Genomic DNA, 18,527 nt, shown 5'->3' with positions numbered 1-18,527 from the left:
GTCAGCTGTGGTCGAGAGTTTAATACACCTTTGGGTTCACACAGTGCAACAGGGGTGAGGGACAGGATGCACAGGCTCCTGGGCTGCTGCCCAGGCAAAGAGGGAAGTGTCGCCGGCTACCGCCCCTGCTGCGTGCTCCTGGTGTGGGTGACAACGCCCTGACAGGCCTGCTCAACATCCAGACCCACCTTGAGCCGACCTCACAGAGCCAACGTCAGCACCACCAACCTCACAGGCGCTGCTGCCCTCGTGTTGCCCCCGGCAGAGTCTGAACCCCAGACGCTCAGCCCTGGAAGGAGCCAAGGCTCAGGACATGCTTTATTGCTCTGAGAACTCTTAGAGGGTGGGTGAAGGTGATCTTGAGGCTAGGAGAGAACTGTGGGCTCTGAGCAGAAGCTGCTGGGTGTGGGGCGAGGCACCAGGAAGTAGTCGGCCAAAAGGAACAGCTTCCCAGGCACTCCCCTACAAGTGCAGCCAGTGGCCCATCCTCAAAGGTCAGCAACTCAGGGCGCAGGCAGAAAAGGCCACGGCCCCCTGCCAAGAACCCTTGGCTGGCCAGTGGACCCAGCCAGTCCTCCAGCTGGCAAGTGACAAGGGACCTCAGGGTCAAAACCGATGGCCTCATGGACCACTGGGATATGACATCTATCCCAACCAAGTGTCTGGGAAGACAGGAAAAGACTCAATTCCTGTTTTGGGGACACCTCTTTCCTCCCCTACCCAGAGGGAGCCTTGGGTGACAAGCATTCTTTGGCCAGCACGTGCCTTTGGCCCAACTGCTGGCTGTGGGGCACGCAGACTTCTTCAGTGGGATTTCCCCTATAAGACAGAGCACAGCTATTAATCATACGCTTACGCTTCAAATCCACCACCTGACAAAATTGTTAGAAAGCGAAAAAACAAAAACTTTTGGTATCAATGCTGCTCTGAGCTCCCTAAACGGCAGCCCTGAGTTCAACGATGGCATTCATGCCCTCCTGGCTGCTCGCCAAGCAACAGGCTCAGTCCAGACCACCTGGGTTTACATGCACGTTTGGAAAGGACGAGGCTCAGCCGGGCTGAGTTTACAGAAATGCACAACTCCATGAGGGTAGCAGCCCTGGTCTCTAAAATGAACACTCAGTTGTGACACTGGAGTGGTTTTGAAGGAAGTGTGGGGTGGTGAGGGCAGCACCCCAGACCCTATGGACAGGGAGGCTCCGCCTGAGAGCAGCCCCTTCCTTCGCTCCCACCCTGCAGGTGAGGACATGAGGCGGCAGCAGGTTCCTCTGAGGACCACACTGATGGGGCCCTGGCTTGGTTTGCACAAGTTGCTCACAACAGTGGAATTGAGTAGCGCCTCCTCCCCACTGATTCCTGAAACTTTCAATAAATACATGACACCCCTAGACCCACCTCAGTCCCACCAGTAGGCCCTGAGGTTACCTGAATCCTGGACATACACTGAACCCAACAGCAAGGCCCACTGGCACCTAAGGCCCAGGATCCCCACAATGCCCTCCAAGCTTAAAAGTGCATCTTAAAATATAAGTATCTGTAAACAAAGTCGCCCCCCAAACGTTTACTTACAAGGTTAACAACTAGCGCCTCTGCTTAACTCCAAGTAAGCAAACTTGAAGCCACCTAGCTGAGCGATGCTGAAGCCCCACCTATTAATTTGGGTGAGTGGTTTCAATTTTTTTTTTATTCTGGAGATTAAAGACACTAAATCTTTAACCTTGAAGGGCAGGCAAAAGGTCGGCTATGCTGTCAACATAGAAGTCAGGGACCATTTTCTTCTTAGCCATGCAGTCACTTTCCTGATTACTTTTCACGTCTCGCAGACTGGAGACACCCGTGAGGGTCAGGATGGTCTTCAGACCACAGGTCACGCCCAGGAGGATGTCTGTGTCCAGGCGGTCGCCCACCATGACGGTACGCTCTGGGTGGATGCCGTACTCCTGGGACACGCAATCGAAGATGAAGCGGCTGGGCTTCCCTATGATGTCGGCTTGGCGCTGGGCGGCCATCTCCACGGCTCGGACCAGACAGCCGGTACCTGCGGGGGCGGAGAGGGAGGGGAGGCGTGCCGGGGGTCAGAGGCCGGGAGGGGCTCGCTGCCCGCCCTCCAGCCTCCCTCCACCCGGGGCGCACGGACCCGCGATGAAGCGGCCGTTCTCCAGGGGGAGTCGGTTGTCCATGTTGGTGCCCACAAGCAGGCAGTCGGGCTGTTGCAGGTAGCGCACGGCCTTGGTGAGCTTCATGTAGCTGAAGTGCGGATCGAAGCCCACCACGACGGCGCGCACATCGGGCTCCAGGGGCGCGTCCAGCCAGGCGCCGGGGCCATCGCCCAGCAGCGGCTCGGGCCCCACGCCCACGCAGGAGACGCCCACGGCCTCCAGCTCGGCGGCCAGGGCCACGCTGCCCAGCACGTAGGCCTTGGGGGCCGGCGGGCCAGTCAGGCGCTGGCGCAGGTAGAGCGCGGTGCAGTAGGCCGTGCCGAAGACCTCGCGACCGGCGTCGGGCCCCGCCGGGGCGCCGAAGCCCAGGCACCTCAGCTTTTCGGCGTAAGCCTCGCGGGTCTTGCTGCTGTTGTTGGTGATGAAGGCGAGGCGCTTGCCGCGGGCCCTCAGCGCCGTCAGGGTCTCGGGCGCGCCGGGCACCGCCGTCTCGCCGCGCCACAGCACGCCGTCGCAGTCGAACAGCAGCGTGTCCACGTCGGCCAGCAGCGCCTGGGCCCGCTCGGCGTTCAGCCGCACGCAGCGGCCGTCGTCGCCGCCAGCCTCCGCCTCCGCCATGGCCGCCCGCCGACGCCGCCGCCACCGGCCGCCGCCGCCGCCACCGGCCGGCCGCTCTTCCTCGCAGCCGCCTGCTGCCGGGCCCGCCCCGCCCCCGGCGCGCTCATAGGCCCCGCGCCTCGCGCGTGTGGCCCATTGGGCCCCGCCTGCGCCAATCCGCCCCCGCCTCCCGCGGGCTGCGGGAGCGCCGGGCCAACCGTCGCGGTCCGCCGCGGACAGGCGGGCGGCCATTGGCTGGAGCGCCCTAGACGCCGCGGTGATTGGCTGGCTGGAAGCCAACCGGCATTCTGCGTGGAGCGCTCACTGCGGAAATTCGGCCGAGGAGCCGGAGCGCCGGCGCAGGACGTAAGACTGGTGTTCATTGGCTGCTGCAGGACAGCTCGCCCATTGGAGGCGCTTGGTCAGCCTAGGTGACGGAGGCCCTTAATCAAGTGACCCCCGCGCCGGGCCGGCTGTGATTGGCTGGCTTGTCTCCTATCTTGCAGGCTGGGCGCTCCGCGGGATCGCGGCGGGAGGGGTCTGCTGTCTCCTTGCGGCAGGAGTCACGTCCGCACCTTTGCCGGGTCGGCGCTGGGCGGTGTTCTGCGCCGTGGACGCAGTGTCTGCGCGTTGGCCGATTATGGCCTTTCCTGAGAGGCAGGCCCAGGCTCCTTCCTAACAAGACTTGCGTTCTGGAAGACGTTTCCAGGCCTTTGCAAAATCGCTTTTCCTGTGCTTGGTGGTCATGTGGACGAATAATTTACAGGGCAGTGGGATCAGGGTCTAAGAGAAGGACGTTAGTGCCTAGAACACAGCACTCAGTAACTGGTCGCTCTCATCATTAATACGTATTACTAACTTTTGTGGAGATCAATCCTGAATATTCATTGGAAGGACTGTTGCTGAAGCTGATGCTCCAAAACTTTGGCCACCTGATGAGAAGAGCTGATTCATTGGAAAAGACTCTGGTGCTGGGAAAGATTGAAGGCAGGACGAGAAGGGGACGAGAAAAGATGAGATGGTTAGATGGCATTACCGATTCAATGGATGTGAATTTGATCAAACTCCGGGACATAGTGAAGGACAGGGAAACCTGGCGTGCTGCAGTCCATGGGGTTGCAAAGAGTCGGACACACACAAAACATTAAGTGCATAAATCTTAAGTGTGCAGCCTGATAGGATTTTAAAGAGTTGGACACAACTGGGCAACTGAACAACAGGCCTGTGTAAACACAGGCGAGATCAAGGTACAGAATATTTCTATCACTCCAGAAACTTCCCTCAAGTCACTATGTGTCCCTAGAGGTTACCCCTCCAACTGCTTTTCTGACTTCTGTCACCAGAGTGAGTCACAGCCTCCTTTGCCTGTCCTGGACTATCTTGCAGGAGCTTGCCCTGTGTACTCCTGGTTATTCCTTCTTTTGGATCAACATAGTATCAATGAAATCCATTCTTCTCAGTGTTGTTGTTGTTTTTTTAATTACCACATGGGTCATTGTAAGAATTTACTCCCCTGTTCCTCACTTGATGGGCATTTGGGTGGCTTCCAGTTTGGGGCCATTGTAAGTAATGCCCCTATGAAGGTTCTTCCTACACGTTCATTTCCCTCATTCCTAGAGGGACATAGACATAGACCCTCGTTCCTCTTGGGTGGATACTTAGAAGTGGAGTTGCCAGTTCACACAGTAGGTGTGGTTTTCTCAGTACTTTCACTAAGGCCAGGGGGAAGACTAGCAGGTCCCAGCTTCCCAAGCACTTACCCTGTGCCAGGCAATCCAGACCTCCAACTCCCAGTGTGGCAAATCTCTGCTTCTCTCTCGGGTCCCAAGTCTCCATAAAGTCTACTCTGGGGCCCGCCTCACCCTCAAACCCATGAAGTAAAACCAGTAACCTCAGTACCTTAAGGCCCTGCTTGTTCCCCTATGGCCTGTTGTTTGGTCTTGGCTGGTCTGGGAACCGCTGGAGGACAGGGACATGGTATACAGTGTTCCTGCCTGGCGTACCCACTAGCTAGGAGTATCTTGTACCCACTAGCTCCTTCTTTCTGTGTCTTCCCATTCAGTTTAATTGGTGGATCTGACCATGGGAAGAATTGATTTGACAGGAGGTCACAAATCCTGCTTTACCACTCAGAGGCAGTGTGTGTGGTTCACTGGCAGGAGTGGGCTAGAATGCTCTGTCTAGCCAGGGCTGGCTGGCGCAGTACTTGCCTGGCTGCCTTGGTTTACTGGCAGTTAGTAAGTGTCTAGGCACTGAGTGCTGCACTACCTTGTCAGAATCACAGGACAACTCCCAGAGGCGGGGATGATTAATGTCCCCATTTATAGATGGGGGACATGAGCCACAGACAGTCACCAACTGGGCAATGCAAAGTTGGGATTAAACTCAGTTGACCCCAAAGCTGAGCTCTGTTTTGTTTAACATCCCCTATAGGGTGTAGGGTCTGAGTTGGCATGGCAGGAGAGGTGGAATGGCCAGTATCAAGAGAGGGGATGGTTATGGACAAGGTCCTGAAGGAGGCTGGAAGGGATGGCACCCTTTACTGGGGAGGACTGTCCCTGGAAGAGGTGCGATGCGTCTGGATGGGAGAGGTGCACAGCATGACGGCTTTGTGTCCCTGACACACAGTAGGTGCTCAGTGTATACCTGCCAATGGACAGTGCCAGGGCCCTCCCAAGTGAGGAAGCTGGACCACAAGCGGAGTGGGGCATGGACTTAGATGGTTCAAGGACATACACTAATCTTCATGGCATTCCATGCATTTAAATTATATTAGAGAACTTCCCTGATGGCCCAGTAGTTAGGAATCCGCCTGCCAATGCAGGAAACACAGGTTTGATCCCTGGTCCAGGAAGATTCCACAAGCTGCGGGGCAACTAAGCCCACATGCCACAACTACTGAGCCCATGTTCCAGAGGCTGAGAGCCGCAACTATGGAAGCCTGTGCACCCTGGAGCCCGTGCTCTGCAACAAGAGAAGCCACCACAAAGAGACGCCTGCACACTGCTGCTAGAGAGTAATCCCTGCTCTTTGCAACTAGAGAAAGTCTGCATGCAGAAATGAAGACCCAGCACAGCCAAAAATAAATAAATGATCTAAATTATATTTGAAACTATCAATAGCCATTAAATCTGTGTTTTCACAGATGTTCTCCTTTCTAATGAGCTAAGCAAAAAAAAGGACTGAAGGGAATTCCCCGGCAGTCCAGCAGTTAGAACTACAAGACTTCGTTGCCAAGGGTGTGGGTTTAATCCCTTGTTGGGGAGTAAAGATCCCACAGTATGCATCTGCGGCCAAAACAAAACAAACAAAAATTCTTTAAAACAAAGAAAAAGGACTGAAGTGGCAAAAAAAAAAAGGGGGGTGGGTGGGTGGGGGGAAAGAATGCAACTTAAATACTTCTCAACGTGGGATTGGTTGAGTAAATATAAGTACATCCGGGGACTGGAGATTAGCCGCCGTCACAGAGGGTGACGGGTTTCCCTGGTGGCTCTCGGCAAAAGATGTCTGCCAATATAGGAGATGCAGGATTGATCCCTAGGTCAGGGAGATCCCCTGGAGAAGGAAATGGCAACCCACTCAAGTATTCTTGCCTGGAGAATTCCATGGACAGAGGAGCCTGGTAGGCTACAGTACATGGGGTTGCAAAGAGTCAGACAGGACTTAGCAACGAACACTTTCACTTTGGAGGGTGATGGAGTTTTTGTCTGGCTCTGGCCATAGAGAGGCTGGTGTCAACTGTCAAACACACAGTGTGCAGCTGGAGCCCATGTGAGGGCAGGGTGGGAGAGGAGGCCACCTGGGGGAAGGGAGACTTTGGGGAAGGGAGAAGCCCTTCCCTGGCCACTCTGCCTTCCAGGGACTTCAGGCCCATCAACTCCTGTGTCTGCTGTCTGCCTAGGCTTCAGCTGAAGCGGGGCTCAGAGCTTACCAGATCGGGATTCCCTTTTCTGACCCCCAGGGACTAACTAGGTAGGAGCCCTGGCCTCTTGCTGAGAACTGTCACACAGGTTCTGGAGCACGGAGCAGGGCAGGCTGTCGGTCTCCTCTGGGCCAACTCCTCCTCATGTACACCCACACGCAGGCTGTGCTCTGTCTTTGAAGTCTGCCCCCATTCCATTCCTCTGGGGGTCTCCCTCTACCTCTCTGCTGCTGGCTCTCCCATCACTCCCCAGAACATCCTCGAGAGGTGTCCTGGTCCTTTCTTCCCAGGTGCTTCCCAGATGCCTCCTGCAGCAGAAGCACCCACCTGCTCCTCCTCCTGTTTGTCCCTCTCAGAGACTGTCTTTCTTCCTTGCCCAGCAGTCAGAAGGATCCTTCTGAAACACTGTCACTCCCTCTGCTTAAACCCCTGCAATGGTGAGCAAGCCCCTTGCAGACAGCAGCCCCACTGTTACCCTGGCCTGACCTCTCGGGATCTAACCTGTGTCTCACACATCCCAGCTCCTGCCAGGTGCAGAAGGGTCCTGGGTTCCTGAGCTGGGCAGCCTCAGAATGGAGATGTCTCTGCTGGTGCCCTTCCTGGGACAGAGCTGCCCACTCTCTGCCCAGGGCCTTGTGTCCCTGCTTGGCTTTCCCCAGAGACTGGCATTCCTGGAGGGAGTGGGGCCTGACTCACCTGAGTCTCCAGCACTGAGCTGAGCCACGGAGAGTAACTAAGCTGAGACAGCACACCCTCTGGGTTTCTAGCCCACAACTCTGGACAGACCTCTGGCCAGCAGTTAGACCTCTGGCCAGCACTTGGGCAAGTGTTCCGTCAGTTCTGTGCCTTAGTTTCTTCATCTTCAAAATGGGGATGATTGGTATCTTCAATGAGAAAATCCTGTCAAACACTTAGCTTCAAAAAACTACTTAAATACTACCTTAAAAAGTTTTAAAAACTTGTATGCTCATGTTCATAGCACCACCATTTACAATCATAGAAAAGGTGGAAACAACCCAAATAGACAAAATGAAAATTGGTCTATTCATATAATGGAAAATTATTCACCCATCAAAAGAAACGAAGTACTGCTGCATGCTACAACCTGAATGAACCTCAAAAACATCATGCTAAGTAAAGGACACAGGATGCAAAAGATTCAGTTCAGTTCAGTTCAGTCGCTCAGTCGTGTCCGACTCTTTGCGACCCCATGAATCGCAGCACGCCAGGCTTCCCTGTCCATCACCAACTCCCGGAGTTCACTCAAACTCACGTCCATCGAGTTGGTGATGCCATCCAGCCATCTCATCCTCTGTCATCCCCTTTTTCTCCTGCTCCCAATCCCTCCCAGCATCAGAGTCTTTTCCAATGAGTCAACCCTTCGCATGAGGTGGCCAAAGTACTGGAGTTTCAGCTTTAGCATCATTCCTTCCAAGGAACACCCAGGCCTGATCTCCTTTAGAATGGACTGGTTGGATCTCCTTGCAGACCAAGGGACTCTCAAGAGTCTTCTCCAACACCATAGTTCAAAAGTATCAATTCTTCGGCGCTCAGCTTTCTTCACAGTCCAACTCTCACATCCATACATGACCACTGGAAAAACCATAGCCTTGACTAGACTACCATATGTAAAATTCCGATTATACGAAATGTCCAGAAAATGCAAATCCACAGAGAAAGAGGTTTGCTAGGGGCTGAGGGAGGGGACAATGGGGGAGGGGGGTGACTGCCAGTGGGTACAGATTTTATTTTGAAATAAAGACAACGTTCTGGAACTACATGTTGGTGATAGTTGCATAGCGTTGTGAAGGCACTGTCACGCACGGTAAATTTTATGTGTATTTATCACAACTTGAAAACTATGCTAAAGAATGAAAGAGTTAGTGAAGCGATCCCCGATTCGGGTTTTGTCCTTGGACTGAGTCAACCAGTAAGGGAGGCTCTGCCATCCGAGGGGATCAGAGGCGGGCAGCGAGCACCACTCTACCGGTCCGATCTGGGGCAGTGTCCCGGCAGCGGCCCTCTAGAGCTCGAACCCCGGCAGCGGAACGCGCTCAGGGCCAAGCAGGAGGCGCCCCCAAGAGACCTGGCGGTCTCCTCAGGCTCGAGCGCCTAAACGCCGCTCGCGCACCGCAGCCCCAGCATGTCAATTCTCAGGCGTGGCCCCGCCCCTCCCGTCTTTTGGATCCGCCCCTCCGCCTGTCAGTCCTCTGCACCGTAATCACACCTCTCCCGGCAGTTCCGCCGGATGTTCTGTCTCAGCGCTTGGTCCCGCCTCTGCGCCTCCAGGCCACACCCTCGCACGGCGCCCCTCCGCCTGCCCGTCAAACCCGCCCTGGCCCCGCCCCGTCGTCCTCCTCTCGTCTTCTAGCTCTCTCGCCTTGGCGCGGCCCGTTGTTATGACGACACGGTCGTAAATCCGCCATCTTCCTGCGGCGCGTTGCGACATGGAGGGCGCGATGGCAGTGCGGGTGACGGCCGCGCATACGGCAGAAGCCCGGGCCGAAGCCGGGCGGGAAGCGGGCGAGGGCGGGGTCGCGGCGGCGGCGGCGGCCTTGGCCCCTGGTGGCTTTCTCGGCCTCCCGGCGCCCTTCAGCGAGGAAGGTAACTGGGCCGCACGGGGCCGGGCGCGGCCGGGGTGGGGGCGGCTCAGCCTGGCTGGTGGAGGCCCTGACGGCCTGAGCTGCGGGCGCGACACACCCTCCCGGGCCAGCTTCCTTGCAGACCTCGTGGGTCTCCGCGGGACGCCTCAGAGATTTCCACGAGCCCTCTGGTTTCCTCAGGCCCTGGAGGGGCCTCACCCTGCGGTGCGCCGATCACCACCGCCGTGGGCTCCGGCGCCCACCGTGGATACTCACTGGTGTCCGAGTCACACGGGCTGTCAGTGGAGACTTTGGCAATAGGCTCCACCGCCTGCCGGCCCCGCTGTCTCCGCGTCTAGACAGGGCCCGGCCCTCCTCTGCGTCCCCTCCCACCTCACCTGACAGGCCACCAGGGCCCTGGCCGGGGTGTGGCTGAGGCTCCGGGAGGGCGGGGCCTCCAGTCTCTCCCGCACCCACAGGGAGGTGGCAGAGCCCAGTGCTGCAAAGGTGCAGGCCGCCCAGCCCCAGACCTGCCACGTTCTAGCTGTTTGATCCTGCGCAGGTGACCACATACCTCTCTGAGCCTCCATTTCCGCTTACAGAATGGAGACACCGGTGTTGACGATAATGTATGGAGCACTCATCCTGCCTCAGCCTTTTTCATTCTCAAGCCAGCCCTAGAGGCCATTATTGTTATTCCCATTTCGTGGATGAGGAAAATTGAGGTTTAAAGATGTGAAAGTGACCAGGTCACCCAGTTATTTAATACCACGTATTATTTGGATGCCAGGATTGTGTGACCCCTCAACACACTCCCTTAACTTCTGGGGCTCTGTCTTCTGGTAGGATGGTCGTGAGACTCAAAGGAGAGCATGCATGTGCATCTCTGAGAGCAGTTCTGGGGACCCATGAGGGCTACATTCACAGGGGCGCTGAGCCAGAATTCTGATCTCTGCCCTCTGAGCCTGTCCCAGGAGACTCTAGACTGGGCCAGGCAGGCAGGGGTTGGCTGGTGATACTGGGATGGTGGTCTTTGTTCCCACGGGGTTTGTATTCTCGGTACATCTTTCCTTGCTCCTTCTTATTCCAGCTTGCGTAGGGGCAGTACCAACCACCGTGGGGTCTCTTTGGAGGTTGCTGTGCCCTGCTGGGCTTGCCCAGGGCTTCCTCTCAGGGTTACAGGGCTGGGAGTGTTCCCCTCTGCGGTGGGGATTCCTTTAATGTCAACACGCTGGTGCCGAGTCAGACTCGGTGAGTGGGCTGGGAGGATTCGGAGGGTGGAGGCACCTGAGTGCTTGGCCGGTGACTGTGGGCCATCTGGGGGTTACCGCCCTTGCCAGGCGGCCTTCTGTGGGCGAGTCTCGGCTGTGGTTTGGCCCTTTGTTCATTAATCCAGCAGGCATCAGCTGGGCTCCTTAGGTGCTCCAGCCTGGGTTTGACCTTGAAGTGGGATTGCACATGAGGTGGTGGGAATGGACAGACTCTTACAAAAGCAGAAGGAACATCTCCCATCCCGGGTGCAAACAGCTGGGTATCTGGGGTAGACCTTCAAGTTTAGGTTCTGGCCCTAACACTCACCAGCAGAGTAGCCTTGATCTCAGGTTGTTTTTCCGGAGTGGGCATAGTCATTTCCATTTCTTCAGGGTGCTGGTCGGATTGGGTGATATCCCCAGGGAGGTGCCTGGCACACTGTAGGGAACTCAGGAAGCCAGAAGTCCTCCTGCAGGGACTGGCTGGTCAGCCTCGATGGTGAGGGGCTCAGGGGCAATGGCCCCTGGCCCTGGAATGTGGAGCCCCTCTGGGAAGTACCCCCCAGGCGTCTTCATCAGGGTAGGGAGGTGTTGCCCTCTTGGAACCAGTGAAGCGTCAGGTCAGAGTGAGAAAAGAGCGGGCATGGGTCAGGGCGCCTCACCTCTCCAGTGTTTGCCGGGTGCTGGCCTGTCAGCTGGAGCTGCACACAAACCAAGTCGGCACATTTTACAGATGATGAAACAGACCCAGACACGGCTGCTGAGGTGCCCGAGGGCACATGTGAACCCCGGATCCTCCCCCGTTCCCAAACCAGCATGGCTGAATCCCCCTGCTTCCCAGCTGCTCCCTGGGCCTCTCTGCCCTCCTCTCTGAAGTAGGGGCTTTGGATCCTGTGCCCAAGTGGATGGTCAGGGCTGCCTCCTCCCATATGTGGCTCTCTCTGGGGCAGGCCCCTGGTTCTAATGCCACCCCTGAGTGGGTGTGCCTAGGACCGGAGCCCCCCCCCAGTCCCCCTGACTGTGGGCTCCTTGCAGATGAGGACGACGTGCACAGATGCGGCCGCTGCCAGGCAGAGTTCACTGCCCTGGAGGACTTCGTTCAGCACAAGCTCCAGAAGGCCTGCCAGCGGGCGCCTCAGGAGGCCCTGCCCGCCACCCCGGCGGCTGCGCTGCTGGGTCGGGAGGTGAGCACCACCCCCCCCCCCCCGCCCCCCACCACCGCACACAGGTGTGCATACACATTCCCACCCCTCATCTGAGAGCAGGAGGAGGAGGTGGTGGCGTGGCAGGACACACCTATGCAGCTGGGTCCCTGTGACAAGGGGAGGGCAGAGGGTGGCATCTGGTCCTGGGTGGGGGGTGCTCTGGGCTCCCCTGGTCGGGCCGGGATGCTGGCCTGCTCAGCAGCCTCTGTGTGGAGCCTGCACTTTGGGGCCTGGGGTCTCTCCTTCCTTGAGGCCCATCCTGACTCAGGGACGTCACGATGGCTTTTGTCCTTCTGTCTGCCCTCCTGGCCTATACATGTGGTTTCTGGGGATCCCACAAATGAAGCGTGGCTCTGTTGTAAAAACGGCCACCTTTGTTGCACGCCGTGTGTACCGGAGCTGTGCACACAGTCTTACGAGGCCCATGGCACCCTCGTGGGCTGGGTACTCTTGACATCCTAAGCCTACAGGAGTGGGCGAGGATGCTCCGAGAGAAGTCGGTGCCTCCAGTCACCCCAGGGGGGCCCGAGGATGGGGCCCAGAGTTGTTTTGCTCTGCCCTGTGGTCTTTCCTGCCCCTCCCAGGGGTGTCGTCTTCTTTGGGAGGGTCCCCAGCCCCTTTCCCCTGGGGGCCCTTTCTCCTGACCCCCTGGCTGGGCTGGTGGGTGGAGGTCCTCCCTTCCTCTCTGTAGAGGCTCTGCTGGAGCTTCTGGTCACTTCATCCTGGAGTGCTCCCCGGGCTGCTCAGGGCTTCGTGTGGGGCCCTCGTTGGCCAGAGACATTGGAGTGATGGGGCTGACCCCTGAGCCCGGGGTGAGGGGTTCAGGCTGGGAGCAGACTGGGAGCAGTGCTCTGCAGGGGAGATGTGAGCCCCCGGGTGAACCCACACCTGATCCCTAGAGCCCTGAAGATGGGTCTCCTCCATCCCCCCGCCCCATAGCAGGTGGCACCAGGAGCAGCCAGCTCAGAGGAGCCCATCACTGTGGCCCACATCGTGGTGGAGGCGGCTGCGCTTGCAGGAGACATTAACCACTCGCCTGACATAGTTGGTAAGCCGGTCTGGCCCCACTGTGGCTGTCCACGCGCAGCTTTCTCAGCACTGACCCAATAGTCGTCCGTGGGCAGGGCTGGGACCTCTGCTGCCCATGCCCGTCTGCTGTCCCGGGAGCGGGGCCTGGCTGAGGAGGAGCTGGGGCCCTGTGCGCGCCTTCCCAGGGCAGGGCCTGCCGGAGGAGCGAGCATTGGGCACCAGGCCCCGCCCTGCCCGAAAAGGGGAGCCAGAGCCTGGCAGCCCTGGGGGACTGCTGGGCCTTGGGGCAGCTTCGCTTTGTGCACAGACCACGAGCTGGCTGCTCTCCCCTGCTGTGTCCCCAGACTCTCTGCCCTGGTCCTTCCAGAATCTTCCCCACTTTTCTGCCAGCCCCCACCGCGGCCCCAGTGCCTGCTCCCCACCCACCGTCAGCTCTGGAGGGTCAGGCTGGGGTGCGTGTGGGCGCCCAGCTCAGCCCCAACCTGCTGCCTGACCCTGGCTGTCACCTCCCTAGCGCTTCCTCCCTCCAGCAATTCCCACCCTGATTCCCACACGGCTTTGGCTTTTAAGAGCGTGCAATGCCAAGTAAGGCTCTTTGATGGCTTTTTTAAAGCTGAAGTATCTCATTGATGTGCAGGAGGGGAGGGGGCATTGGGAGGTCTGGATAGGGTCACATGCTCCTTTACAGGGGACAGGGAGCGTGCTGCTGGGCCATTCAAAGGGCAGCCTGAGGGGCCCAGTGGCTGGGTGTGAGCGTGGCAGCAGAGAGGCTGGGTTGGCCTGATGCCACTGGAGGTGGGGAAGGGAATGGGCAGGGGCTGTGGCAGTACGCGAGTCGATAGCTGGACAGGAAGGTTTGGGTGACAGGGAGAACTTGGCCTTGGGAAGCCCTGGGGACCAGCTGGGGCAGGAAGAGGGGTGGAGGTGGCTTGGGGGACGGGGACCTCGGAGCAGGCAGCCTCCCTCTCCCCGGGGAGGCCGTGGGACCTGTGCCTGTCTCCATGCCGCGTTTCCCCCAACATTCCTGTGGATGAGGACAGTTGCCTGCCACTCCTCCAGGACAGGAGTGTGGACATGTGGGGCAGGGCTGGGCTCTAGCCCTGATGTGGCATTTGGTTTCTGGGTGGGAGGGTATCATGTGGGGAAACGCGTGCCCTAGATTCAGGTAGCACCTCCAGGCTGGCACCCTGGAGGCCCTGCCTGCCACCCAGCCTCCAGCTGGCCCACCCTATGCTCCAGGGGCTCCTCTCTGGGCACCCCCTGCCTCTCTTGCCCCCGGGAGTTTCCCTTCTGCAGACGTCCTGGGTGGCCCAGATGTCCCCCTGGCTCAGTGATCTGGAGCCCAGGCCAGAGTCCTGAGCCACCAGCTGCTGGCATCATCCCAGGATGGTTCCCAGCCCTCGCGGGGCTGGCGGGTTCACGGGGACCACACAGCTTCCAGATACCCACTCCAGGCCCCCTGCCTCTTCCCTGGGACCAAACTTGCTTTTCATCTCTGGCTCCAGGGCAACCACGATCCCCTTTCTCCAGCCCTTCCGTCTGCTGTGTGACACTCAGACTCAGGTCTGAGCCCGGCTTCTGGGGTGGAGGGAGGCTGTCAGCCCCGCAGGAGTGCCAGATGCCCTAATTGTTTCTGAGTCACGGAGCTTCCGTTCTGTTTTGGAAGAATGGCTTGTCAAAACACGACGCCGGCCTGAGTGAGATGGTTTCTAAGAAGCGGCTTCATAGCCGTTTTCCACACGTCATCTTCCTGAGCAGAAATGGTGAAATGTGTTTACAGCTTAGTTTTGCACATTGTCACATTTCTTCAACACCCACGGAGCTGCAAAAGCCCAGCTTCCTCGCCCTGACTGTCCCAGGCGTGTCCAGAGCGATCGCTCTCCAGGCGGGTCCCTGGCCTGCCTGCCTTGAAACCCATGCTGGTGGGCAGTCTCAGGGGTGTTTCCTCTTCATGTTAGCAGGAGCCAGGGAGGCAGGCTGGCCTGTCCACTGCCTCTGCACTGGCGCTCGGCCACCCTTGGGGACAGCAGGGAACCTGTGCATGTCTTGTCCTGCGTGCCTGTTGGCTGGGGGCAGGGCATCTGTGTTCACATCCTGGTTAACTGTGTTCCAGAGGCCTGGAGTTCCTCTGGGCTACCCCGTGGATTCGGAGCATCCCTTCCCGCCATCCCTTCTGGCCGAGCAGGTGACGTGTGCTGGGCTGGGGTCAGTCGAGATGATCCCCCTGACCCCAGCAGGGTCCTCAGGCTCCATCTGAGGGCGGCAGGGCCGGTGGATCCCGGGGCTCAGGCCACTCTCCCTCTCCTCAGGAGGCGGACACATCAAAGAGGTCATCGTGGCTTCAGAGGCAGAGCCGGGGGACAGCGAGATGGCCGAGGGCCCAGGCAGCTCCAGTGAGCGGGGGCCCAGGCTCGCTGCAGAGGGCGAGCAGGCCCAGGTCAAACTGCTGGTGAACAAGGACGGCCGCTACGTGTGCATGCTCTGCCACAAGACCTTCAAGACGGTGAGGCCCCGGGGCCGTGGGCGCTGGTGGGGAGCCGGGCCTCCGGCTCGTCCCTCGCTGGGTGGTGCCTGAGCCTTGCCGCCCCTCCTGCACAGGGCAGCATCCTCAAGGCCCACATGGTCACGCACAGCAGCCGCAAGGACCACGAGTGCAAACTGTGTGGGGCCTCTTTCCGGACCAAAGGCTCACTCATCCGGCACCACCGGAGGCACACAGGTGAGCCGGCCTCAGCTCGCTGCCGCTGGCCCCGGGGGCTCGGCTCCTGGGCTTTGTCGCCCCTGACTCCTGGAGGTGTGAGGCCGGGGCTGACACCGCTCTCTCCGCAGACGAGCGCCCCTATAAGTGTGCCAAGTGTGGGAAGAGCTTCCGGGAGTCGGGGGCACTGACCCGGCACCTGAAGTCTCTCACCCCGTGTACAGAGAAAATCCGCTTCAGCATGAGCAAAGACGTGGTCGTCGGCAAAGAGGACGTGCCTGCAGGTCAGCCAGGGGGCTCCGCGGCTAGCCCTGGTTGCTCGGTACCACCCTGCTCCATGTGTCCTCACGGGCTCTCTTGGTTCTGCCTTAAAGGGTCCGGTGCCTCCACTGTGGGGCCTGTCACCCCGTCGTCGGCAGGTGAGCCCATGGAGACGTCGCCGGTGATTCACCTGGTGACAGATGCCAAGGGCACCGTCATCCATGAAGTCCACGTCCAGATGCAAGAGCTTCCCCTGGGCATGAAGGCCCTCGCCCCGGAGGTGGGGGCAGGTCAGGGGTGGCCCTTGTCTGCTCAGTCTGGGCCCTGTTCTAGGCACCGGCTCCGCTGGGAATGGGACTGACCTGGGCCTGCCTTCCTGGCACTCAGTCTGGTTGCAGGGGAAGGGAGATGAGAGACCAAGGTCGTGGCAGGGAGGGGTGAGGGGGAGTGGGCTGGGGGCCAGGGCAGGTGCGGGGAGCCTTCCCAAGTGAAGGCGCCAGGTGTGCACGGGGCTCTGGGGTGGCCCGCCGTGGAGCTGGCAGGCGGTGCCGAGTGCTGGACCGCCTGGCCAGCCCCCTCCTTCTGCCTCCCCTGCAGCCCACCAGCCCCCAGGAGCTTCCCTGCTCCAGCGAGGGTGGCCGTGAGAACCTTCTGCACCAAGCCATGCAGAACTCCGGCATTGTCCTCGAGCGGGCCCCCGGGGAGGAGGGGGCCCTGGGGCCAGCCACCCCCACCGCGTCCAGTCCCCAGTCGCCAGGAGACGCTGCCCCGGAACTGCCGCTGCTGGAGGTGGAGCAGGCGGAGACGGTAGGTCCCTGCCCCACCGTGGGCTCCTTCTAGGGGGGCTGGACCTGGGGTGCCAAGTCACACGCTAGCCCGGCTGCTGCTGGGTCCCTGGCCGTCCCTGGCAGTGGGAAGCTCCTCACCGTGTGCAGCGACTCGTCCCCTGAACTGCCTACCGCCTCCCAGGGTGGGGGTGCCTCAGTGTGGCCCCGGCCCTACTGATGGGGTGCAGCTATGGGTGCTGGAGGGGTGCTGTGGTCCCCCAGCAGGTGGCCGGCGAGGCCTCGTCTGTGCCCAGGACCCACCCGTGCCCTCAGTGCAGTGAGACCTTCCCAACGGCGGCCACCCTGGAGGCCCACAAAAGAGGCCATGCAGGTGGGTGGCGGGGTGACTGTCCTGGACAGCTGCGGGCGGCAGGCAGGCCGGGTGGCCAGTGGCTAGGGTGGGGCCCTCGGGTGGTGGTCCCAGCCTGACGTGGAGCATGGCCGCAGGGCCGAGGCCCTTCACGTGCCCGCAGTGTGGCAAGGCCTTCCCCAAGGCCTACCTGCTCAAGAAGCACCAGGAGGTGCACGTGCACGAGCGCCGCTTCCGCTGCGGCGACTGTGGGAAGCTCTACAAGACCATCGCCCACGTCCGCGGCCACCGGCGCGTCCACTCGGACGAGCGGCCCTACCCCTGTCCTGAGTGCGGCAAGTGCTACAAGACCAAGGTGGGCCCTGGACCCCTCCCGTGGCTGCCTGCTCCCTGAGCCCGCTCTGTCCCCGGTTCCCTGCCCCCTCGCCCTGGCCTGGGCCTGAGCCGAGGACAGGCCGGCCCTGATGGGGGCCGGTCTCTGCAGAACGCCCAGCAGGTGCACTTCCGGACGCACCTAGAGGAGAAGCCGCATGTGTGCCCGTTCTGCAGCCGCGGCTTCCGGGAGAAGGGCTCGCTGGTGCGGCACGTGCGGCACCACACGGGCGAGAAGCCCTTCAAGTGCTACAAGTGTGGCCGCGGCTTCGCCGAGCACGGCACACTCAACCGGCACCTGCGGACCAAAGGTAGGGTGGGGAGCTGGCAGGCAGGGTGCAGGGGGTGCCCACAACCAGCACTGACTGAGCTCCCCGCCACAGGGGGCTGCCTGTTGGAGGTGGAGGAGCTGCTGGTGTCTGAAGAGAGCCCCACTGCGGCCGCCGCCGTCCTGACCGAGGACCCACACACCGTGTTGGTCGAGTTCTCGTCTGTGGTAGCCGACACGCAGGAGTACATCATAGAGGTGGGCAGGGGCCTGCCGGGCTGGGATGAGGCCTGGGGTGGGCAGGGCTGACCTCTGACCCCCATCCAGGCCACTGCAGATGATGCAGAGACCAGCGAAGCCACGGAGATCATCGAGGGCACCCAGACGGAGGTGAGGGACTGGGGGACGGGCAGAGGGGCGGCCTGGCATGCTCATTGGACTCGGGCTGAGCTGTGGGCCGCCCACAGGTGGACAGTCACATCATGAAGGTGGTGCAGCAGATAGTGCACCAGGCCAGCGCTGGGCACCAGATCATCGTGCAGAACGTGACCATGGACCAGGAGGCGCGGCTGGGCCCAGAGGCGGCTGCAGCCGACACCATCACCATCGCCACCCCCGAGAGCCTGACGGAGCAGGTGGCCATGACGCTGGCCTCGGCCATCAGCGAGGGCACTGTGCTTACGGCCCGCTCGGGCACCGGTGGCGCTGAGCAGGCCACTGTGACCATGGTTTCGTCGGAGGACATTGAGATCCTGGAGCATGCTGGCGAGCTAGTTATCGCCTCCCCGGAGGGCCAGCTTGAGGTGCAGACGGTCATCGTCTAAGCACGGGCACCTGCAGGGGCTGGCGGGCCGGTCTGGGGCAGGAGCTGAGGACCTTGGGTTCCCTGCCTGTACTTGCCTGGCTGAGTACAGGCAAGAGGGGCTTAGAACTCAGACTTTGAGAGGCGATGCAGGAGTGTAAATAGAGTTTTTGGTTGCTTTACAATAAAATGTGAAAATCCACCGCTTGTGATGTTGTGGCATTAGCAGCCTCAGGGGCTGGTGT

At 59.9% G+C, this 18,527-nt stretch overlaps 2 protein-coding genes across 6 annotated transcripts; one reads left to right on the top strand and one right to left on the bottom strand.

Annotated features, from left to right (window-relative positions):
- Window position 1: 1 nt before the first annotated feature.
- On the bottom strand, window positions 2–2,851 carry PGP (phosphoglycolate phosphatase). Its single transcript, XM_027526898.1, has 2 exons — window positions 2,138–2,851; window positions 2–2,038 (listed from the first exon to the last, which is right to left on the bottom strand). Exons 1-2 carry the CDS (start codon window positions 2,775–2,777, stop codon window positions 1,713–1,715), a joined length of 966 nt encoding a protein of 321 aa, XP_027382699.1. The 5' UTR covers window positions 2,778–2,851; the 3' UTR covers window positions 2–1,712.
- A 5,730-nt stretch (window positions 2,852–8,581) lies between these two features.
- E4F1 (E4F transcription factor 1) lies at window positions 8,582–18,484 on the top strand. 5 transcript variants are annotated; one of them, XM_027527807.1, is made up of 15 exons: window positions 8,582–9,282; window positions 11,546–11,694; window positions 12,658–12,763; window positions 14,858–14,929; window positions 15,054–15,247; window positions 15,343–15,463; window positions 15,574–15,726; window positions 15,817–15,983; window positions 16,301–16,510; window positions 16,753–16,861; window positions 16,978–17,195; window positions 17,325–17,523; window positions 17,596–17,738; window positions 17,808–17,870; window positions 17,948–18,484. In XM_027527807.1, the coding sequence occupies exons 1-15, from the start codon at window positions 9,126–9,128 to the stop codon at window positions 18,302–18,304; spliced, it is 2,418 nt and encodes an 805-aa protein (XP_027383608.1). In that variant the 5' UTR covers window positions 8,582–9,125; the 3' UTR covers window positions 18,305–18,484. The 5 variants fall into 5 exon arrangements, with proteins under 5 accessions (XP_027383608.1, XP_027383607.1, XP_027383606.1 ...); XM_027527806.1 differs by having other exon boundaries at window positions 12,655–12,763; window positions 16,756–16,861; XM_027527805.1 differs by having other exon boundaries at window positions 8,583–9,282; window positions 12,655–12,763.
- Window positions 18,485–18,527: the final 43 nt, after the last annotated feature.

Source organism: Bos indicus x Bos taurus, chromosome 25 (assembly GCF_003369695.1).
Source record: "Bos indicus x Bos taurus breed Angus x Brahman F1 hybrid chromosome 25, Bos_hybrid_MaternalHap_v2.0, whole genome shotgun sequence".
NCBI lineage: Eukaryota > Metazoa > Chordata > Mammalia > Artiodactyla > Bovidae > Bos > Bos indicus x Bos taurus.
The sequence above is the reverse complement of the archived record's forward strand: the minus strand, read 5'-3'. Positions and strand labels throughout refer to the sequence as shown.